The sequence below is a fragment of the Phoenix dactylifera genome, chromosome 17 (assembly GCF_051530095.1).
Source record: "Phoenix dactylifera cultivar Ajwa chromosome 17, Ajwa_hap1_PhDact_Kaust_v1.1, whole genome shotgun sequence".
NCBI lineage: Eukaryota > Viridiplantae > Streptophyta > Magnoliopsida > Arecales > Arecaceae > Phoenix > Phoenix dactylifera.
In genome coordinates, this window is record NC_143206.1 from 7,915,899 (window position 1) to 7,940,209 (window position 24,311).

The following is a 24,311-nucleotide window of genomic DNA, read 5'->3' on the forward strand; positions in this document are numbered from 1 at the left end:
TCCTTACATATGTCACTTGAGGATAGAGAATCATGGTCAACGGGCGTATAATCAATAGGAGAGGTCCAATTACAAGGTCGAATCTCGCAAGATGAGTCAACACTCTAATCTACAATGAAAGAAGAATTTTCTATCCTATTTCCCAATTCCATGAATCAATTTTGGCAAAATAACATCACAATTGACGATCAATTTTTTATCAACAGAATTATAAAGTTTATAGCCTTCTGTTTCATCGCTATACCCCACAAAAAAAATCATTTGATGCTTTTACCATCTAACTTACCCCTTTTTTTCAGAACGAATATGAAAATAGGCTATTCAACCAAATACCTTGAAGTGATTCATGCTAAGCTTCCTTCCATACCATATTTCATGCTTGAAATTATTTTTATAAAGAACCGATTAAGAAGATACGTGGACATGATGACTGCTTTTACCCAAAATGTTTTTAAAATCTTTTTTTTTTCCCTACATGCACCTTGCTACTTCAGTAATGGTCATGTTCTTGCATTCTAATGCTCCATTTTACTGAGAGGGTGAAGTTTGCTATTAATTCTCAGTAAATTCCTATATTTCAAAATTCTTTGGATATGAATTCACTACCCTAGTTAGTACACAATTTTCTATGTGCGTAGCCACTTTGCTTTTAAACATAGGCCCTGAAGGTTTGCAAGGTGGAAAGCGTTTGTGATTATTCTTTCAAAAAATGCACCTAAATGTTGTTGATGGAATCAACAAACAAATACCATAAAATATCTACTCTTCAGCATCAGACATGTTCTCATAGGACCATACAAATTTAAATGAACAAAGATGAAAGGCACTTTTCCTCGCTAAGATTTTCTAACTTGGAAAGGAAATATGTGTTGTTTATCATAAACACAAGATTCACAAATATACCCATCATTCTCAACCGAAGGCAAATCAATCACCAAATTTGTTTTTATATCATATATTTAAATCACCAAAATTTAAAAATGTCCAATTTTTTTGTGCCATAACCATGAATCACCACAAGATCTAACATTAAATGCAATCAAGGAGAGTTTTAAAAAAATGTCGAAGAAAATATTTTTTAATTTACAAATAATCTGTGATAACCGCCCCACTCCCAAGAGAAACGGAGAGGGGCATTACACCATCGTGCAGGCGTTTGTAACGCCTGATGGTGGGCGGTTACAACCGTCCGCCTCCCCCAGTGATCGAGGCTACAAGAAGCCCCGATCGGCTACCATTTCACCACCCGTCCCTCCTCCTCCTCTACTATTTGTCTCCTACTCCGGTGATGCAGCCCTCTGCTCCGGCGACGTGGGACTAACACGGGGTGTGATAACCGCCCCACTCCCAAGAGAAACGGAGGGGGGCATTACACCATCATGCAGGCGTTTGTAACGCCTGATGGTGGGCGGTTACAACCGTCCGCCTCCCCCAGTGATCGAGGCTACAAGAAGCTCCGATCGGCTACCATTTCACCACCCGTCCCTCCTCCTCCTCCACTATTTGTCTCCCTCTCTCACAATCCTCTCCGATTGGCAGGACCCCGTGTTAGTCCCACGTCGCCGGAGCAGAGGGCTGCATCGCCGGAGTAGGAGACAAACGATCCCCTTCAAAGCAGGTAAAGCCCTTCTTCATAATTTATTTTTGTAGATCTAGCTTTAAAAAAAAAGACGGGCGTCGGTCGGGGTGGCCGAACAGCGTCGGTCACAGACCACGGCGGCCGCAGGCCAGGCGCGGCCGGTGTCGCTGACCGGCCGGGGAGCGCCGCCGGCTGTGGCTCAGGCCCTCCCTGAGTCCGATCTCCACTCCACGGGAGAAGAAAGAAGGGGAGGAAGAAAAAGAATAAGAGAGGAAGAGGAAGAATAGAAAAAAAAATACCGGTGGTTGATCCACAGTCGCAACCGCGGGCGCCGGCCTTGGCCGTGGGCCGCGGGTCGTTGGCCGTGGGACGCGGGTCGTCGGCAGCGGGATGCAGATGCGGCCGCGGGTCGCCGAAGCGGCCTCGAGCACGGCCACGGGCACGACCGCAGGCACGGCCGCGGGCGCGACCGTGGACACCGCAGGCTGGCCGCCGGGCGCCGTCGGTCGTTGCCCCTCTCCCGAGCCCTCTTCCTTTTCTTCCGTCGCGGGAGAAGAGGAGGAGAAGAAATGAAGGAGGGAGAAGAAGGTTCGGGAAGAGGAAGGAAGAAAAGAAAAAGAAGAAAAGAAAAGAAAAAGAAAAAGAAAAGAAAAGAAAAAAAAAAAAAAGAGAGACCCTTAACGGGTCCGACCTAACGGGTCGGATCCGAGTTTGGGTCCAAACCTATTAGGCCCAAATAAAAGAAAAGAAAAATGAGTTTAGCCAAATTTGACTAAAACCGAGCCCAGTCTGATTGGGCTAAGTCTGGACGAACCCAAACTATAAATTGGGTTAAATCCGAACCAAATTAAGCCCAATTGAGTTGGGTCTGAACCTAATTAAGCTGAGTTAGTCTCAGCAAACCCAAATTGAATATGAATCAAGCCCAAATCAAAACCAGTTTAACTAAATTGAGACCGAATTGACTTTGGGCTGACCCTGACTCAAGCCTAGATGAGCCACATTGACCCTGAACCAAAATTAAACCTAATTGGACTTGAAATTGAGCCCAATAATATAATCAGAAGACCAAATTGACCCGATAGGGCTAGACCCAATCAGGAACCGAGCCCAATTCTTTAATTAAAGACCCAATTGACCTACGTGAACCCAATCTGGTTCTAAATCGAGGCCAAGGGCTCTAAATTAAGTAAATTGGACTTGAGATCCAAGCAAGTAAATTCATGTTATGATAAATTAGAAAATAATGAAATAATTAGAGAATAATGTGACCCCTATGTGATTTATTTAGGTGATCAAGGATTTGTCACCCGGACGTAAGAAATTGGAAAGCATATTGCAGTAAGTAACCTTGGCACTGATCTTAAAGTTTTTAAATTACTGTTTATTCATCATTATGAAAATGTATTGCTTATGATATATTTTCCTCAAAATTAGGATCAAGTATATGATTGCATGTGATACATGAATTTGATTAAAGAGCATCCTTCATGAATATTTGATGATGTATGAGTTATGAAATTATGATTATGTTAGACTGCATGAAAAATGATATTTGAGGCATGTTTATGCATTTTAAATTATATAATGCCATTTATCATTTTCCAACCTATTTATGATGATTATGATTTATGAAAGAAAAAGAATATGATTTATGAACTCTCAGATAGCTATGACCACCTCTAGAAATAGAGGCCAGTTGACACCCTGGAGCTAGCATCCAAAGAATAACAGGCCCTCTGCCAACGGGTTAAAGTTGGTAACGAATAACAGAATTAGTCGACTAAGATTAACAGGCCCTGTCACGGGATTATAGTGACCATAGCAGCACATCCGTCTGAGAGTATGTTTTATAAAGTATGGATAAATGGCAATATTTCTATATGACTTGCATTATCATGGTTATGAATTTTCATGGATGGATCATGCATTGCTTTATGACCTGATTTGTGTATATCATCTATAAAATGTTTTATTTTACTACAACTGTTGGCTTTTTAATCACTGCATTGGCATAATTGTACTTGATCCAATAAGATAGTACCTGGTTACTTACTGAGCTGTGTAGCTCATATCTTTTTATCTATTTTTTTTACAGATGAATAAGACTACTAGGAGCAGGGAGCTTGGTGTTATTCAGGGTTGGGGTAATTGAAAATATTATGTAATAATTAAATTTTAGAAGCTCTGTACTGTTCCAACTTCATGAACAGTGTTATGACATTAGTAAATGAAACTATTTATTTTCATGACGAAATTTTAAGTGGCTTCGTGTTATTGTGTGCATAAGATTGCAATAGCACGGCCGTGTCATGATCCGGATTTGGGTCGTGACATTTAGTGGTATCAGAGCAATAGGTTTAATAAAAAAAAAAAAGAAGAGTTTTAGTAAGGGAAATGGGTAGTTAAGTCTCGTTAAATTAAATTCGGCATATTCAAAATAAAGAAAATTAGTTAATTGAATTATGCTAATATTTTTTTTATTTTTTTTTAATAGGTGAAAATGAGGAACAGAGAGAATGAAGTCTTGGCAAATATTGCAGCTCGGAGGAGAGGAGCAAGAGGGAGAGGAGTTGCCAGGCAGCCAGCCGAGCAAACTCCTAACCCAGCTGCCACCCAGGCTGATTTTGCAGGAGCAAGTCAGGTGATGACTCAGCTCCTTCAGATGCAGCAGCAAATGCAGCAGCAGATGCAGATGCAGCAGCAGGTGCAACAGCAGATGCAGATGCAGCAGCAGGTGCAGATGCAGATGCAGCAACAGGTGCAGATGCAGATGCAGCAGCAGGTGCAGGCCACTGTCCGACCTGCACAGTCCATTGAGTCCTACTATGAGCGATTCCGTAGGCTCAACCCACCTATGTTTGACGGTGGAGCTGACCCTCTGGTTGCTGAGACCTGGATTCGGGAGGTAGAGAAGATGTTCAAAGCCTTGCAATATCCCGAAGAAGTAAAGGTCAGATTGGCTATCCCTATGCTGAAGGGGAATGCAGAGTTCTGGTGGACGGCTATTGAAGCTGCACTCGAGGGTGAGGATGAGCTACCGACATGGGAGGAATTCAAGAAGATGTTTTATGACCAGTATTTTTCTGAGTCAGTCAGAATATCTAAAGAAAATGAATTCTTATCTCTGAGGCAGACAGATGATATGACTGTGCTAGAATATGCCAACAAATTTACTAAGCTGGGTCGGTTCTGCCCTCAGATGATAGAGATTGAGAGAAGCAAGGCTAATAGATTTGAGCAAGGCTTGAGGGATGAAATTCGATCCCGGTTGTCACTTCTGATTTTTACCAGCTACGGAGAGGCCCTGGAGAGAGCACTGAAGGTAGAAGCAAATCTGAAGAAATCAGGGAAGGAAAGAGGTGAGCAGAAAAGGGCCGAGACGTCAAGGAATCTAATGAACCGACCAAGAAACTTTGAAGGCCCTCCTAACAAGAAGAAGAAATTTAAGGCTTGTTATTACTGTGACAAAATGCATTCTGGTCCTTGCTTGAAGAGGATGGGAGCCTGTTTTATATGTGGGCAGCCAGGACACATAGCCAGAGATTGCCCGAACAAAAAGAAAGTTGAATCTGGACCTTCTAGACCAACTGATCAGATGCAGAGAGGAGCTGCACGGGTGTACGCACTGACACGACAGGATGCTAGTGCCAGTGACAGAGTTGTGGCAGGTATGATTCCCATCAACTCTGTTGATGCTTCAGTACTATTTGATTCTGGCGCTACACATTCCTTTATATCCTCCAAGTTCTCTGCATCCTTGCATCTTATGCCTGATAAGTTAGATGAGCCTTTACTTGTTGCTACCCCTCTCAAGAAGACAGTAGTGGTGGATTCTGTTCATAAAAACTGCATAATTCAGATAGAGGACAGAAAATTTTTGGCTGACTTAGTACTGTTAGACATGTATGATTTTGATGTCATCCTTGATATGAATTGGCTGTCTGAATATCATGCTCACATTGATTGCTTTGGCAAGAGGGTAGTGTTTCAGATACCTGGTGAACAGGAAATCTTCTATCAGGGTGATGCACCCACTAAGAATCCCTCTTTGCACATTATCTCTGCAATGAGTGCAAGGAAGGCCCTCAGAAAGGGGTGTCAGGCCTACCTAGCTTGTGTGGTAGACACTACAAAAGAAACAAGGCTAGAGGATATCCCTATTGTGAGAGAGTATCCAGAAGTATTCCCTGATGATCTACCTGGATTACCTCCTGATCGGGAGATTGATTTTCGGATCGATCTCTTACCGGGTGTTGGGCCTATCTCGAAGGCTCCTTATCGGATGGCCCCGGCAGAGCTGAGAGAGTTGAAGGTTCAGCTACAGGAACTTCTAGAGAAGAAATTCATTCGCCCGAGTGTTTCACCATGGGGAGCTCCTGTACTATTTGTCAAGAAGAAGGATGGAAGTATGCGACTGTGTATTGATTACCGGAAGTTGAACAAGGTGACAGTGAAGAACAAATACCCTTTGCCCCGGATTGATGATTTATTTGATCAGCTACAAGGTGCCCAAGTCTTCTCCAAAATAGATCTGCGGTCTGGGTATCATCAATTGAAAATCCTAGCAAATGATGTGCCGAAGACTGCATTTCGAACTAGGTATGGGCTCTATGAATTTTTAGTTATGCCATTTGGACTAACCAATGCGCCAGCTGCTTTTATGGATCTGATGAACAGGATCTTTAAGCAGTATTTGGATCAGTTTGTTATTGTTTTCATTGATGATATACTGATCTATTCTAAGAGCAAAGAAGAACATGAAGATCACTTGAGAGTGGTATTACAGATTCTTCAGGAGAATAGATTATATGCCAAACTGAGCAAATGTGATTTCTGGCTGGATAGTATTGCATTTCTTGGTCATGTAATCTCTAAAGAAGGGATATCAGTGGACCCAAAGAAAATAGAAGCAGTGGTGGATTGGCCTCGTCCTACTAATGTCACTGAAATCAGAAGCTTCTTGGGTTTGGCTGGTTATTATAGAAGATTTGTGGAAGGATTCTCTCGGATCGCTACTTCTTTGACTCGTTTGACCCAGAAACGAGCAAAGTTTGTATGGAGTGAAGATTGTGAGCAAAGTTTTCAAGAGCTAAAGCAAAGGCTGGTATCTGCTCCTATTCTTACTTTGCCAACCAGTACTGGGGGTTTCATCATCTATAGTGATGCCTCCAAGAAAGGATTAGGCTGTGTACTAATGCAGAATGATAACGTAGTAGCCTATGCCTCTAGACAGCTGAAGCCATATGAGCAGAACTATCCGACACATGATTTGGAGTTGGCAGCAGTGGTCTTTGCTTTGAAGATTTGGCGACATTATTTATATGGTGAGCCTTGTGAGGTTTTTACTGATCACAAAAGCCTAAAGTATATATTTACTCAGAAGGAATTAAACATGAGGCAAAGAAGATGGCTTGAGCTACTAGAAGATTATAATCTAAGCATCAAATATCATCCGGGAAAGGCTAATGTTGTGGTAGATGCTCTCAGTAGGAAGTCAGCAGTGGGCTCCATATCTTTGCTTACCACTCAGAAACAGATTTTGAAAGATTTTGATATGATGCAGATCGAGGTGATTACCAAGGGTGCTGGAAGTATGTTGGCTAGTTTGTTGGTGCAACCCACCTTGATAGAAAGAATAAAAGCTGCTCAACAGACAGATGCACATTTATGTCAGCTTAGAAATGATGTGGAGAGAGGGTTACGACCCGAACTCCGAATCCACCCGGATGGTACTCTGCGTTTTGGCAGTAGATTATGTGTGCCCAGGGATGCTGATCTAAAAAGAGAGATTCTGGAGGAAGCTCATCAGTCTCGTTTCTCTATTCATCCCGGTAGTACTAAAATGTATAGAGATTTACGGGAACACTTCTGGTGGAACGGCATGAAGAGAGAGATAGCAGGATTTGTAGCTCGGTGCTTGGTATGTCAGCAAGTAAAAGCTGAGCATCAGAGGCCGGCTGGTTTGCTAGAACCACTAGAGATTCCAGAGTGGAAATGGGAGCACATTACTATGGATTTTGTTACTGGGCTTCCAAGGACAGTAAGGAGGAATGATGCAGTGTGGGTGATTGTTGATCGCCTCACGAAGTCAGCTCACTTTTTACCCTTTAGGGTTGGCACTTCACTTGACAGGCTGGCTCAGAGGTATATTGATGATATTGTGCGCTTACATGGGGTACCAGTAAGCATTGTATCTGATCGGGACCCCCGCTTTGTATCTGGATTTTGGAGAAGCTTTCAGACTGCTATGGGCACTGATTTGAGACTCAGCACTGCTTATCACCCTCAGACTGATGGTCAGTCAGAGAGGACGATCCAGACCCTGGAGGATATGCTGCGGACTAGTACTGTTGATCTGGGAGGTTGCTGGGATGATCATATATCACTAGTGGAGTTTGCTTACAATAATAGTTATCATTCTAGCATCCAGATGGCACCTTATGAAGCCCTGTATGGAAGAAAATGTCGGTCTCCTTTACATTGGGATGATGTTGGAGAGAAGAAGTTGTTGGGCCCTGAATTAGTTCAGAGTGCTAGGGAGAAGATTCTACTGATCAGGAAAAGGCTCAAGGCAGCACAAGATAGACAGAAAAGCTGGGCAGATAAGAAAAGAAGAGAAGTGAAATTTCAGGAGGGGGATTTTGTATTCTTAAAAGTTTCACCTTCGAAGGGTGTTACAAGATTTGGAAGACATAGTAAATTGAGTCCTCGCTACATTGGACCCTTTGAGATTCTTGCCAGAGTAGGGGAGGTTGCTTACAGATTGGCTTTGCCACCCGAGTTATCCAGTGTGCATCATGTCTTCCACGTTTCTCTTCTACGGAGATACATTCCTGATCCCAGCCACATAGTACAGCATGAGCCCCTGCAGATTGATAAAGACCTGACTTATGAAGAGTATCCTTTACGCATCATTGATCATAAGGAGCAGGTCCTGAGGCGACGTATCATTCCCTATGTGAAAGTTCAGTGGAGCAACCATTCGGAGAGAGAGGCCACATGGGAACTTGCGGAGGATATGCGAGCGAGACATCCGCAACTCTTTGACAATGCAGGTATGTAAATTTCGAGGACGAAATTCTAATAAGGAGGGGAGAATGTGATAACCGCCCCACTCCCAAGAGAAACGGAGGGGGGCATTACACCATCGTGCAGGCGTTTGTAACGCCTGATGGTGGGCGGTTACAACCGTCCGCCTCCCCCAGTGATCGAGGCTACAAGAAGCCCCGATCGGCTACCATTTCACCACCCGTCCCTCCTCCTCCTCCACTATTTGTCTCCCTCTCTCACAATCCTCTCCGATTGGCAGGACCCCGTGTTAGTCCCACGTCGCCGGAGCAGAGGGCTGCATCGCCGGAGTAGGAGACAAACGATCCCCTTCAAAGCAGGTAAAGCCCTTCTTCATAATTTATTTTTGTAGATCTAGCTTAAAAAAAAAGACGGGCGTCGGTCGGGGTGGCCGAACAGCGTCGGTCACAGACCATGGCGGCCGCAGGCCAGGCGCGGCCGGTGTCGCTGACCGGCCGGGGAGTGCCGCCGGCTGTGGCTCAGGCCCTCCCCGAGTCCGATCTCCACTCCACGGGAGAAGAAAGAAGGGGAGGAAGAAAAAGAATAAGAGAGGAAGAGGAAGAATAGAAAAAAAAAATACCTGTGGTTGATCCACAGTCGCAACCGCGGGCGCCGGCCTCGGCCGTGGGCCGCGGGTCGTTGGCCGTGGGACGCGGGTCGCCGGCAGCGGGACGCGGGTCGCCGGCAGTGGGATGCAGACGCGGCCGCGGGTCGCCGAAGCGGCCTCGAGCACGGCCACGGGCACGACCGCAGGCACGGCCGCGGGCGCGACCGTGGACACCGCAGGCTGGCCGCCGGGCGCCGTCGGCCGTTGCCCCTCTCCCGAGCCCTCTTCCTTTTCTTCCATCGCGGGAGAAGAGGAGGAGAAGAAATGAAGGAGGGAGAAGAAGGTTCGGGAAGAGGAAGGAAGAAAAGAAAAAGAAGAAAAGAAAAGAAAAAGAAAAAGAAAAGAAAAGAAAAGAAAAAAAAGAGAGACCCTTAACGGGTCCGACCTAACGGGTCGGATCCGAGTTTGGGTTGTTAGGCCCAAATAAAAGAAAAGAAAAATGAGTTTAGCCAAATTTGACTAAAACCGAGCCCAGTCTGATTGGGCTAAGTCCGGACGAACCCAAACTATAAATTGGGTTAAATCCAAACCAAATTAAGCCCAATTGAGTTGGGTCTGAACCTAATTAAGCTGAGTTAGTCTCAGCAAACCCAAATTGAATATGAATCAAGCCCAAATCAAAACCAGTTTAACTAAATTGAGACCGAATTGACTTTGGGCTGACCCTGACTCAAGCCTAGATGAGCCACATTGACCCTGGACCAAAATTAAACCTAATTGGACTTGAAATTGAGCCCAATAATATAATCAGAAGACCAAATTGACCCGATAGGGCTAGACCCAATCAGGAACCGAGCCCAATTCTTTAATTAAAGACCCAATTGACCTACGTGAACCCAATCTGGTTCTAAATCGAGGCCAAGGGCTCTAAATTAAGTAAATTGGACTTGAGATCCAAGCAAGTAAATTCATGTTATGATAAATTAGAAAATAATGAAATAATTAGAGAATAATGTGACCCCTATGTGATTTATTTAGGTGATCAAGGATTTGTCACCCGGACGTAAGAAATTGGAAAGCATATTGCAGTAAGTAACCTTGGCACTGATCTTAAAGTTTTTAAATTACTGTTTATTCATCATTATGAAAATGTATTGCTTATGATATATTTTTCTCAAAATTAGGATCAAGTATATGATTGCATGTGATACATGAATTTGATTAAAGAGCATCCTTCATGAATATTTGATGATGTATGAGTTATGAAATTATGATTATGTTAGACTGCATGAAAAATGATATTTGAGGCATGTTTATGCATTTTAAATTATATAATGCCATTTATCATTTTCCAACCTCTTTATGATGATTATGATTTATGAAAGAAAAAGAATATGATTTATGAACTCTCAGATAGCTATGACCACCTCTAGAAATAGAGGCCAGTCGACACCCTGGAGCTAGCATCCAAAGAATAACAGGCCCTCTGCCAACGGGTTAAAGTTGGTAACGAATAACAGAATTAGTCGACTAAGATTAACAGGCCCTGTCACGGGATTATAGTGACCATAGCAGCACATCCGTCTGAGAGTATGTTTTATAAAGTATGGATAAATGGCAATATTTCTATATGACTTGCATTATCATGGTTATGAATTTTCATGGATGGATCATGCATTGCTTTATGACCTGATTTGTGTATATCATCTATAAAATGTTTTATTTTACTACAACTGTTGGCTTTTTAATCACTGCATTGGCATAATTGTACTTGATCCAATAAGATAGTACCTGGTTACTTACTGAGCTGTGTAGCTCATATCTTTTTATTTATTTTTTTTACAGATGAATAAGACTACTAGGAGCAGGGAGCTTGGTGTTATTCAGGGTTGGGGTAATTGAAAATATTATGTAATAATTAAATTTTAGAAGCTCTGTACTGTTCCAACTTCATGAACAATGTTATGACATTAGTAAATGAAACTATTTATTTTCATGACGAAATTTTAAGTGGCTTCGTGTTATTGTGTGCATAAGATTGCAATAGCACGGCCGTGTCATGATCCGGATTTGGGTCGTGACATTTAGTGGTATCAGAGCAATAGGTTTAATAAAAAAAAAAGAAGAGTTTTAGTAAGGGAAATGGGTAGTTAAGTCTCGTTAAATTAAATTCGGCATATTCAAAATAAAGAAAATTAGTTAATTGAATTATGCTAATTTTTTTTTTATTTTTTTTTTAATAGGTGAAAATGAGGAACAGAGAGAATGAAGTCTTGGCAAATATTGCAGCTCGGAGGAGAGGAGCAAGAGGGAGAGGAGTTGCCAGGAAGCCAGCCGAGCAAACTCCTAACCCAGCTGCCACCCAGGCTGATTTTGCAGGAGCAAGTCAGGTGATGACTCAGCTCCTTCAGATGCAGCAGCAAATGCAGCAACAGATGCAGCAGCAGATGCAACAGCAGATGCAGATGCAGCAGCAGGTGCAGCAGCAGATGCAGATGCAGATGCAGCAGCAGGTGCAGGCCACTGTCCAACCTGCACAGTCCATTGAGTCCTACTATGAGCGATTCCGTAGGCTCAACCCACCTATGTTTGATGGTGGAGCTGACCCTCTGGTTGCTGAGACCTGGATTCGGGAGGTAGAGAAGATGTTCAAAGCCTTGCAATATCTCGAAGAAGTAAAGGTCAGATTGGCTATCCCTATGCTGAAGGGGAATGCAGAGTTCTGGTGGACGGCTATTGAAGCTGCACTCGAGGGTGAGGATGAGCTACCGACATGGGAGGAATTCAAGAAGATGTTTTATGACCAGTATTTTTCTGAGTCAATCAGAATATCTAAAGAAAATGAATTCTTATCTCTGAGGCAGACAAATGATATGACTGTGCTAGAATATGCCAACAAATTTACTAAGCTGGGTCGGTTCTGCCCTCAGATGATAGAGATTGAGAGAAGCAAGGCTAATAGATTTGAGCAAGGCTTGAGGGACGAAATTCGATCCCGGTTGTCAGTTCTGATTTTTACCAGCTACGGAGAGGCCCTGGAGAGAGCACTGAAGGTAGAAGCCGATCTGAAGAAATCAGGGAAGAAAAGAGATGAGCAGAAAAGGGCCGAGACGTCAAGGAATCTAATGAACCGACCAAGAAACTTTGAAGGCCCTCCTAACAAGAAGAAGAAATTTAAGGCTTGTTATTACTGTGACAAAATGCATTCTGGTCCTTGCTTGAAGAGGATGGGAGCCTGTTTTATATGTGGGCAGCCAGGACACATAGCCAGAGATTGCCCGAACAAAAAGAAAGTTGAATCTGGACCTTCTAGACCAACTGATCAGATGCAGAGAGGAGCTGCACGGGTGTACGCACTAACACGACAGGATGCTAGTGCCAGTGACAGAGTTGTGGCAGGTATGATTCCCATCAACTCTGTTGATGCTTCAGTACTATTTGATTCTGGCGCTACACATTCCTTTATATCCTCCAAGTTCTCTGCATCCTTGCATCTTATGCCTGATAAGTTAGATGAGCCTTTACTTGTTGCTACCCCTCTCAAGAAGACAGTAGTGGTGGATTCTGTTCATAAAAACTGCATAATTCAGATAGAGGACAGAAAATTTTTGGCTGACTTAGTACTGTTAGACATGTATGATTTTGATGTCATCCTTGGTATGAATTGGCTGTCTGAATATCATGCTCACATTGATTGCTTTGGCAAGAGGGTAGTGTTTCAGATACCTGGTGAACAGGAAATCTTCTATCAGGGTGATGCACCCACTAAGAATCCCTCTTTGCACATTATCTCTGCAATGAGTGTAAGGAAGGCCCTCAGAAAGGGGTGTCAGGCTTACCTAGCTTGTGTGGTAGACACTACAAAAGAAACAAGGCTAGAGGATATCCCTATTGTGAGAGAGTATCCAGAAGTATTTTCCTGATGATCTACCTAGATTACCTCCTGATCGGGAGATTGATTTTCGGATCGATCTCTTACCGGGTGTTGGGCCTATCTCGAAGGCTCCTTATCGGATGGCCCCGGCAGAGCTGAGAGAGTTGAAGGTTCAGCTACAGGAACTTCTAGAGAAGAAATTCATTCGCCCGAGTGTTTCACCATGGGGAGCTCCTGTACTATTTGTCAAGAAGAAGGATGGAAGTATGTGGCTGTGTATTGATTACCGGGAGTTGAACAAGGTGACAGTGAAGAACAAATACCCTTTGCCCCGGATTGATGATTTATTTGATCAGCTGCAAGGTGCCCAAGTCTTCTCCAAGATAGATCTGCGATCTGGGTATCATCAATTGAAAATCCTAGCAAATGATGTGCCGAAGACTGCATTTCGAACTAGGTATGGGCACTATGAATTTTTAATTATGCCATTTGGACTAAGCAATGCACCAGCTGCTTTTATGGATCTGATGAACAGGATCTTTAAGCAGTATTTGGATCAGTTTGTTATTGTTTTCATTGATGATATACTGATCTATTCTAAGAGCAAAGAAGAACATGAAGATCACTTGAGAGTGGTATTACAGATTCTTCAGGAGAATAGATTATATGCCAAACTGAGCAAATGTGATTTCTGGCTGGATAGTATTGCATTTCTTGGTCATGTAATCTCTAAAGAAGGGATATCAGTGGACCCAAAGAAAATAGAAGCAGTGGTGGATTGGCCTCGTCCTACTAATGTCACTGAAATCAGAAGCTTCTTGGGTTTGGCTGGTTATTATAGAAGATTTGTGGAAGGATTCTCTCGGATCGCTACTCCTTTGACTCGTTTGACCCAGAAACGAGCAAAGTTTGTATGGAGTGAAGATTGTGAGCAAAGTTTTCAAGAGCTAAAGCAAAGGCTGGTATCTGCTCCTATTCTTACTTTGCCAACCAGTACTGGGGGTTTCATCATCTATAGTGATGCCTCCAAGAAAGGATTAGGCTGTGTACTAATGCAGAATGATAAAGTAGTAGCCTATGCCTCTAGACAGCTGAAGCCATATGAGCAGAACTATCCGACACATGATTTGGAGTTGGCAGCAGTGGTCTTTGCTTTGAAGATTTGGCGACATTATTTATATGGTGAGCCTTGTGAGGTTTTTACTGATCACAAAAGCCTAAAGTATATATTTACTCAGAAGGAATTAAACATGAGGCAAAGAAGATGGCTTGAGCTACTAAAAGATTATAATCTAAGCATCAAATATCATCCGGGAAAGGCTAATGTTGTGGCAGATGCTCTCGGTAGGAAGTCAGCAGTGGGCTCCATATCTTTGCTTACCACTCAGAAACAGATTTTGAAAGATTTTGATATGATGCAGATCGAGGTGATTACCAAGGATGCTGGAAGTATGTTGGCTAGTTTGTTGGTGCAACCCACCTTGATAGAAAGAATAAAAGCTGCTCAACAGACAGATGCACATTTATGTCAGCTTAGAAATGATGTGGAGAGAGGGTTACGACCCGAACTCCGAATCCACCCGGATGGTACTCTGCGTTTTGGCAGTAGATTATGTGTGCCCAGGGATGCTGATCTAAAAAGAGAGATTCTGGAGGAAGCTCATCAGTCTCGTTTCTCTATTCATCCCGGTAGTACTAAAATGTATAGAGATTTACGGGAACACTTCTGGTGGAACGGCATGAAGAGAGAGATAGCAGGATTTGTAGCTCGGTGCTTGGTATATCAGCAAGTAAAAGCTGAGCATCAGAGGCCGGCTGGTTTGCTAGAACCACTAGAGATTCCAGAGTGGAAATGGGAGCACATTACTATGGATTTTGTTACTGGGCTTCCAAGGACAGTAAGGAGGAATGATGCAGTGTGGGTGATTGTTGATCGCCTCACGAAGTCAGCTCACTTTTTACCCTTTAGGGTTGGCACTTCACTTGACAGGTGCTACGTCTTTAATCTTGCTCTTTTAAAAAGGGAAATTAAACGTAGGATACCCCAAGTATAGGGTGTAGCAAAGTAATATTCTCGGTGAGTCCGAGATCGAATCCACAGGGATTTGACAGTGAACAAAAACTAAAGGCTAAATAATATTCAGATTGACAAAAATATAACTAAGGCATTAGGATTCAGCCTAGCACTTAATCATGCTTTTCTTAAAATCATCTATTAATCATAATAAAATAGATTTAGTTTTATGGGCAGGATTACAGTAATTCTATTTTAAACTACAGAGATTTCTAAGTATCTGTTATACCCGGAGGAAATAACAAATCAAAAAAATATATAAGTTTGAAATAATTCTTATAAATCTACTGCACCATAAATCAAATCAAAAACATTAAAATTCCATTGATGATTAAAGAAAATACATGAAGAAAATGCTAGGCTTTTCCCTAGCCTTAGCTAAAGGAGATTTAGCTATCCATATGAGATGCAAGCATTTTTATAAAAGGGATTAGCATAAAATAAATAAAATAAGCATAAATCCCTTTTTCTTTCTTTTTTTTTTTGATTTCCTTTGGTTGAGAAAACAGAGTACTCTGTTTTCTCTTCTCTCTCGCGTGGGCTCTCCTCTTCCTCTCGCCCGGCTGGCTCCCTTCCTCTTCCGTCACGGCTGCTGGCCTCCTCCTCCTTCGCACGCTCGGCTGAGTAGATGGATCGGAAGAGGAGGTGCAGATGGCTGGCTTCCTGGTCGCCTCTCCCTCTTGCTCCGTGTCCTTCTCTCCTCCGTGGCCTCTTGTCATCTCTCGCTCGGCTGAGAAAGATGTGGATGTTGGCTTCGTAGCCTCTCCTCCTTCTTTCCTCCTCTTCCGTCGGCTGGTTCTACCTCCACCAGATGGCCTTTGCTCCTCTCTCTTGAGTTCCTTTTATAGACACCTTCAGCAGTGTGGCTGGGAAGACCGAAGGATGCGTTGTGGACGCTTAGGAACTGGGAGCGGAAGAGACATGGCTTGGGACTCCTCGGCTGGGAATGTTGCAGAATTTGAGCAACTGTAGACATTGATGTTAGATTTGAATGCAAGACTTCGTGGCTTGGAAATGATCCGTGGTTGCTTGAGATACGGGATGAAGGAAGTCGAATCGCTAAGGATTTGTCTGCTGGAACGCGTGGATGAGCTGGGAGGAAACAGGGGAAACGTCTTGGTTTCATGCTGCCATGGACGTTCACGGATGCGTGCTCGAGCGGATGGGGGATTGCTGAAGTGGAATGCAAACGGTTTGCCTTCTTTCCTTTGCTGTCGTTGATGTTTTGAGTATAGATGAATGATGGGAAGAAAGGAATGCAGCTGAATATTCTTGAAACAGGGGAATCCAAAACCATGAATGAGATGTGGCTTGAATTGAAGAGCCGGTTTGGCTTAGGTCCCTTGGGTTTGATTTAGGTTCCATGGGTTTGATTTAGGTTCCATGGAGGAGATGCCATGATGCTTGGAAAGCCACATGGATGGTTTTGATGATGCTAGGAAGCTCCACGATGCGGGCATTTGTGCTGGCTGAAACATGTGGTTACAGTGATATGGATTGCATGCGGATGACTGGCGACGTGAGGCTCAGATGAGACGCTAAGGATTTGTTGAGCTCGAACTACCGGGCATTGGGCTAAAATCCAGCATTATAGGGTTTTTTGAATTATATGCACTCAGACACAGATAAAGCATTAATTAATTAATTTTATTAATAAAGATTAGCTATAATACTAATTAAGATAATATGAAAATTTTACTTTTGTACTCTCATCACACCCCCCAACTAGCTTATTGCTAGTCTCTAGCAATTTAGTGTGAAAATAATAAAATGAGGGTGCAAAAGTATTATTTATTTTATTAATATATATATATCAATATGCATGAATTAAAATAAAGACTCACTTTCGTAGAGCATTACGATTGCACTTAGCACGTGCAACAAGCCGTTAAACCCCTAGGTTACCCTAGTGGACGAGTGTTGTCTCGTGAGGGTTTGCAGTGATGTTATCCACAAACATCGTTTTTAAGTTAGAAGATACTTTAAAACATAGCACCTCTTAAGGCAAATGTAAATGTGACGTCTCAGAATACCTATACCTCCACCACAATTGGGTACCCTTTGAGTTCTAGGTGCACTACTCAAATTCACAAGTGTTAACTACCATTTGTTAGCTTCCGACCCACTAAATTTTCCGAATATCACATGTTATTTGTCCAGAATGGTTCGCATATAAAAATGAAGCTATCAATCCCAACTAGACATCCCAGGTACACAGAATTCTAAAACAATGGAGTCAAACCAGTCATCCACAAGTCACTTGGTTTTAATTTAACTAACCCACTCATGTTTATTTCAATAAATTTTTTCTTTTTTCTTTTTTCTTTTTTTTCACACAGTGACTACAACAATCTAACTCCATTAGGCTCTAGTAAGGTCCATATAACGAGCTTTGGGTCAATGACTCTTGATCCAGTTGGCTCAAGGCATTAGGTGAAACACCCCTCAGACTTAATTACTCGAACCAGACTACGCCACGAGGTCAGACTAGTCACTTATTTCAGTCATTTTCACCTTTTAACGCGAACACTCGCTGCTTTGTAGGCAAGAGGCCCGGTTACTCAGTGAAGACAAACTGTATTATTTCTCTCTTTTTTTTTTTTTTTTATGTAACGTGACTGTATTGTGACTATAGGTCAACCAAGGTCAGAACATAAGGCACCCAGGTGATCTAGCCGGGAATTTCAAGCTCTATCTTTATGTGAAAACTAAAACATGAACTTTAGGATAAGGACACTCGTACTTCTCTTGCGAATAAGGTCAACAAACAAATAGGTAACACAAGTGAACTCCTGAGGCCTTCCTATTGTCATTGAATACTTATGTGGGGATCTAGTAATAGGTCTCTGATAAGTCATAATGCGCTCCTTGCCTTAATAGCTACACATATTTAATTCTTTGAAAAAAAATTAAAGTGGTAATTAAATGAAACAAAATATATGTTTGTTATTATTATTACTATTATTATTATTATTATTATATATATATATATTATTATTATTATTTTTATTTTTATTTGTTTATTTAATTTTTTTTTTTGAAAGATGTGACAATTAGTATGATATATAGAAAAATACAGTAATCTCTCCCCCCCAACTTAATTTCAACATTGTCCCCAATGTTGCAACATGAATGCATTAAATATGATAGTATGAAGGATAATAAGGCTGAAGGTTAGAATTTACCTGATAGAATGACTGCACACTGTTGTTGCTCACCAATTGTCATATGAAAGAAAGAAAAATTATGTACAAACAAAGGATCTCTAGCAGATATAGAGATCAATCCTGATAAACAGGATCTCCCAGATTGGTCGATTCAATTTCTGGGGTAAAGTTGTCCAAAAATAACTTCAAATGTTGGCCATTTACTTTAAAAATATTACCGGTGTTTGAATTCTCTATCTCAACGGTTCCATACGGATAAACAGTTTTAACTATAAATGGGCCAGTCCACCTAGATCTCAATTTTCCTGGAAATAAATGAAGTCTTGAATTATACAATAGAACTTTCTGGGAAGGCTCAAATGTTTTTCTCATAATATTTCTATCATGAAAGACTTTCATTTTATTCTTATAAATTCGAGCATTCTCATATGCTTCATTCCTGATTTCCTCTAGTTCATTAAGTTGAAGTTTGCGTAGTGAACTAGCCTTATCCAAATCAAAATTAAATCTCTTAATAGCCCAGTATGCCCTATGCTCCAATTCCACAGGCAAGTGACACGGTTTACCAAAAATAAGACGGTACGGAGACATTCCAATTGGACTTTTAAAAGCAGTACGATATGCCCAAAGTGCATCAGTTAAACGCAAAGACCAGTCTTTGCGATTTGGGTTAACCGTTTTTTCCAGAATATTCTTAATTGATCGATTGGATACTTCAACTTGTCCACTTGTCTGTGGATGATAAGGGGTAGCGACTTTATGGGTGATCCCATATTTTCGCATTAAAGCCTCAAAAGGCTTATTACAGAAGTGTGAACCCCCATCACTGATGATGGCTCGAGGCGTTCCAAATCTGGAAAGAATGTTTTCTTTTAAAAATTTTAAAATAGTTTTATGGTCATTATGTTTGCAAGGAATTGCCTCAATCCATTTGGAGACATAATCTACAGCTACTAAGATGTACAAATTTTCGAATGAAGGAGGAAATGGACCCATAAAATCTATTCCCCAACAATCAAATATTTCGATAATTAAAATTGGGTTGAGGGGCATCATATTCCTACGAGTTATCCCACCTAACTTTTGACAACGCTCGCAAGCTTTGCAAAAATTATGAGAATCTTTGAACAAGGTGGGCCAATAGAAACCGCACTGTAAAATTTTTGCAGCCGTTTTCTTACCAGAGAAATGACCACCGCAAGCTTCAGAATGACAAAAGGAAATGACACTAATAAATTCATCATTAGGTACACATCTCCTAATAATTTGGTCTGGGCAGTATTTGAAAAGATAAGGATCATCCCAAAAAACATTTTTATTTCAGTCAAAAATTTTCTTTTGTCTTGTTTATTCCAATGACTTGGTAGTTCACCTGTGACTAAAAAATTTGCAATGTCTGCAAACCAGGGTGAAGATGTGATCTCAAACAGTTGCTCATCAGGGAAAGTGTCTTTTATGGGTGAATTGTCTAAGGAATCTGAAAGAGTCAGACGGGACAAGTGATCAGCTACTACATTTTCTACCCTCTTTTTATCTCTTATTTCTAGAAAAAATTCTTGGAGCAGAAGGATCCACCTAAGCAAACGCGCCTTAGCATCCTTTTTTGAAAGAAGGTACTTAAGGGCAGCATGGTCAGTGTAGATAATGATTTTGGATCCAATCAAGTAAGACCTAAATTTGTCTAGTGCAAATACTACGGCAAGTAGTTCCTTTTCCGTAGTGGTGTAATTCTTTTGTGCACTATTTAAAGTCTTACTTGCATAGTAGATAACATAAGGCTTTCTTTCTTTTCTTTGCCCTAGAACTACCCCAACTGCATATTCACTGGCATCACACATAATTTCAAAAGAAAGTGACCAGTCAGGTGGTTGCATGATGGGAGCAGAGGTCAGCAAGCTTTTGAGTTTATCAAAAGCTTTTTGACATTCTTCTGACCACACAAATTGGGTTTCCTTTTGAAGGAGATTACATAAGGGTTTAGATATTGAGCTAAAATCTTTAATGAATCTCCTATAAAATCCTGCATGACCCAAAAATGAGCGTATATCTTTGATAGTTTTTGGGTTGGGTAAGTTAGCAATTAAGTCAATTTTAGCCTTGTCTACTTCAATTCCTTCAAATGAAATGACATGCCCGAGAACAATTCCCCTAGTTACCATGAAATGGCACTTTTTCCAGTTTAAGATTAGATTCTTCTCCTCACACCGAATTAAGACTAGTCTTAAATGGTCCACACAGTTTTCAAAAGAGGAGCCAAAAACTGAAAAATCATCCATGAAGACTTCCAAAAAGCGCTCAACCATGTCGGAGAAAATACTGAGCATGCATCTTTGGAAGGTTGCAGGAGCATTACATAATCCAAAAGGCATTCTCTTGTAAGCAAATGTGCCAAAAGGACATGTAAAAGTGGTCTTTTCCTGATCTTCAGGATCAATTGCAATTTGGTTGTAACCTGAATAGCCATCTAGAAAGCAATAATATTTATGACCTGCTAACCTTTCTAAAATTTGATCAATAAAAGGTAGAGGAAAATGATCCTTCCTAGTGACAGAATTAAGTTTCCTATAGTCAATGCATACACGCCAACTAGTGGGGACCCTAGTTGGAACTAATTTATTGTTAGCATTTTTGACTACAGTAACACCAGATTTTTTCGAGACCACTTGGGTTGGACTTACCCATTTATTATCTGAAATTGGGTAGATCATACCCGCATCCAGAAGTTTCAGAACTTCTGCTCTAACCACATCCTTCATGTTTGGGTTTAATCGACGTTGAGGTTGACGAGAAGGTTTGGCATCAGCTTCTAAGTGGATTCTATGAGTGCAAATTGAGGGACTAATTCCCTTGATATCAGCAATTGTCCACCCTATTGCTCCCTTATGCTCTTTGAGAATTTTCAATAATTTTAGTTCTTGACTTTGTTCGAGTTGGGATGATATGATTACAGGAAAAGTCTCTTCTTGACCAAGGTATGCGTACTTGAGCTCAGATGGCAAAGGTTTTAGCTCAAGTTTAGGTGCTTGAACACTAGATGGTAGAGAACTATTGTTGCGTGTGGGCAATTCTTCAAAACAAGATTTCCACCTATCTGTATCCAACAAAGGAGCTGAATCTAATATAGCACTGATTTCTCTAAAGTTTTGGTTGATATCTGTATTTCCGAAATGAGTTAGGCATGTTTCTAAAGGATCAGAAGAAAGAGATGGGACAAGAGCATCTTCTACAATAGAATCGATCAGATTAACTCCATGAATTTCATCATTTTCGTTATCATTATCGGGTTGTTTACAAATGTTAAATATATTAAAATCTATAGTCATATTCCCGAATGACATTTTCATTATTCCATTTCGACAGTTAATCAAAGCATTGGAAGTAGCTAGAAATGGGCGGCCTAGAATGACAGGTATTGGAGTGGTACAGTTCATGACAGGCTGGGTATCTAATACTATGAAGTCGACTGGAAAGTAGAATTTATCAATTTGGACAAGTACATCCTCGACTATTCCTCTTGGTATCTTTATAGATCGATCGGCAAGTTGGAGAGTAACCTTGGTGGGTTTTAGTTCACCAAGTCCTAACTGTTCATAAACTGAATAGGGCAGTAAGTTAACACTAGCACCTAAATCCAGAAGGGCTCGTTGTATCCTGAAGTTTCCTATGATGCAAGATATGGTAGGACAACCAGGATCTTTATATTTAGGTGGGGTGTTGTGTTTGAGAATAGCACTCACCTGTTCAGTTAGAAAAGCTTTCTTTTGTACATAAAGCTTTCGCTTTATGGTACAAAGATCTTTTAAAAATTTGGCATAAGATGGGATCTGCTTAATGGCATCTAATAAAGGAATGTTAATCTTTACTTGTTTAAAAATTTCCAGAATTTCTTGGTCAGGTATTCCCTTTTTAGCTGCAAGCAAGCGCTGAGGAAATGGAGCAACTATCTTATGATGAGGTATTGGATCATCTTGTTCAGTATTATTTTCATCCCTTTTCTCAATGGATTTTTCAGGTTTGTCATCCTTCATTGGAATTTCTTTGTTAATTATTTTTCCGCTACGAAGGGTTGTGATAGACTTAGCTTGTTCAAATCTAGGTTGGGATGAACTTGCTTCATGGACCTCATGTTGACCCTTTGGGTTAGATTGAGGTTGGGCTGGAAATGTTCCTTTTTCCCTAACATTGAGTTGAGCCTCAATTCTACCTACATAATTTTTAAGTTCTTGGAGTGATTGCATTGTATTCTGATTTATTTGAGTCTGCCCTTGCATGAAGGTTTGCAAAGTATCTTCAAGGGATCTCTTATGGGGTGGCACATAGGGTATGGAATTCCCTTGAGATTCATTGGCAGTGGGTCCATGTCTCCAACTAAAATTCGGATGGTTTCGCCAGTTAGGATTATATGTTTCAGGAAATGGTCTCTTATAAGCATTTGTGAAATTCGCTTGATCATGCAACACTTCTTGGAAGGCGGGGATTGTAGGACAATCCTTGGTTAAGTGTGCATTACTCTCACAGATTTCACAAATACTTTCATCTATAGTAGGTGCCTTTCTTGTATTGGCTCTGCTTAATTCAATGGCTTCAACCTTCCTAGTTAGATTAGCAATCTTTAAATTTACATCATTTTCTTCTTTAACATGATACATTCCTCCTTTAGTATTAGTCGGTATTTTAGGTTTCTCGTTCTTATCTATTGTATCCCAAGCCTGTGCATTTTCTGCCAACAGATCAAAATAGTCCCAGGCTTCCTCTGGTTCCTTATTCATAAATTCACCATTACACATCATTTCTACAAATTGTCTCATATTGGAGGACAAACCATCATAAAAGAAACTAATGACCCTCCAAATTTCATATCCATGATGTGGGCAAGCAAGCAGAAGGTCCTTAAATCTTTTCCAACACTGAAAAAATGTTTCTCCATCTTTTTGTGCAAAGTTCATGATATTTCTTCTAAGTGTATTTGTTTTATGTGTTGGGAAGAATTTCTTTAAAAATTCTCTTGTCATTTCTTGCCAGGTAGCTATGGTCCTAGGTCTTAAAGAATGTAACCATGACTTAGCTTTTTCCTTTAAAGAAAAAGGAAATAACTTAAGCTTCACTACCTCTTCATTGATATTATTAAATTGAAGTGTTGAACACACTTCATCAAATTCTTTTAGGTGCAAGTAGGGACTTTCGGAGTCAAGTCCATGAAACTTTGGGAGTAATTGGATTATTCCTGGTTTCATGTCAAAGGCTCCCGCAGCAGTAGGAATAACCATACAGGATGGGGTACTGATCCTAGTGGGTTGTAGATAATCATGAAGCGTTCTAATAGGTAAGTCATCTTGAAATTCATTATCTCCCTGATTACTACCATTATCTTCCATTTGATTATTTGAACTTTTATCCCTTGATTCAACTCGGAATAATCTTTTCGTTTTATCCCTTTGCCACAACCGCATATACTGACCAATTAACCAGTCGACTTTTTTTATAATTATTATTATTATTAATTATTTATTTATTTATTTTGTATATATATATATATTTAGAGTTTTGGATGAGTATGAATATTACCTAAAGCTATGAATATTGACACCCTGCTACTAAAATTATTCACAATCAAACAATATCAAAGCATAGCACCCTTATTTCTAATGTTTTCCTAAAAATTTCTAGACAGCTCCTAACTGGTTTGAAGAGTACACTTAAGCCTCCAATCCGGTCTAATAACCTAGTCGACCAGGTAAGCTCCCAGGTAAGTGGAGGGGTCACGATGCGTGTAGCAAAGGTCCCACTTAAAACCCACTTTCCTCGAACAGAAACTGTCTCCCTTCAATCACTTAGAGGGACAAAGCTTGCCTAGACATCGACCGGGGTCATAGAGCGAAATTGGTGCAACTTTCAGTGGTCTTCGTCCTATTGAGCTCGAATATCCTTAGGGGCCAACGTCTAGTTGATTTTAATTAGGCTTAGGATATTTATGCACTGGGATGATTTTTGGACTAAGG

The 24,311-nt window shown here is 41.1% G+C and overlaps 1 protein-coding gene, 2 long non-coding RNA genes and 1 other non-coding gene across 5 annotated transcripts in view; 3 read left to right on the top strand and 1 right to left on the bottom strand.

The window, feature by feature from the left end:
• The window catches only part of LOC148703121 (uncharacterized), a 43,926-nt gene that overhangs the window by 15,547 nt on the left and 4,068 nt on the right, over window positions 1-24,311 (bottom strand). The window lies entirely within an intron of this gene.
• Window positions 1,428-3,411, top strand: LOC149751022 (uncharacterized). Its single transcript, XR_016398878.1, has 2 exons — window positions 1,428-1,618; window positions 2,871-3,411. It is a non-coding gene; the product is annotated as an uncharacterized LOC149751022 (long non-coding RNA).
• LOC120108118 (uncharacterized) lies at window positions 4,355-13,161 on the top strand. Of its 2 annotated transcripts, none has more exons than XM_089928157.1 (2): window positions 4,355-5,250; window positions 11,441-13,161. In XM_089928157.1, exons 1-2 carry the CDS (start codon window positions 5,221-5,223, stop codon window positions 13,118-13,120), a joined length of 1,710 nt encoding a protein of 569 aa, XP_089784283.1. In that variant the 5' UTR covers window positions 4,355-5,220; the 3' UTR covers window positions 13,121-13,161. The 2 variants fall into 2 exon arrangements, with proteins under 2 accessions (XP_089784283.1, XP_089784284.1); XM_089928158.1 differs by lacking the exon at window positions 4,355-5,250 and adding an exon at window positions 9,696-10,285.
• On the top strand, window positions 23,170-23,276 carry LOC149751023 (small nucleolar RNA R71). Its single transcript, XR_016398936.1, has one exon. It is a non-coding gene; the product is annotated as a small nucleolar RNA R71 (small nucleolar RNA).

What these genes read in the sequence shown, in the direction of transcription:
- LOC120108118 (XM_089928157.1), top strand. Translation starts at nt 5,221, where the DNA reads ATGCTAGTGCCAGTGACAGAGTTGTGGCAG. An exon ending in CAGTGACAGAGTTGTGGCAG is followed by an intron (nt 5,251 to 11,440) that starts GTATGATTCCCA and finishes TTTTTTTAATAG; the next exon opens with GTGAAAATGAGGAACAGAGA.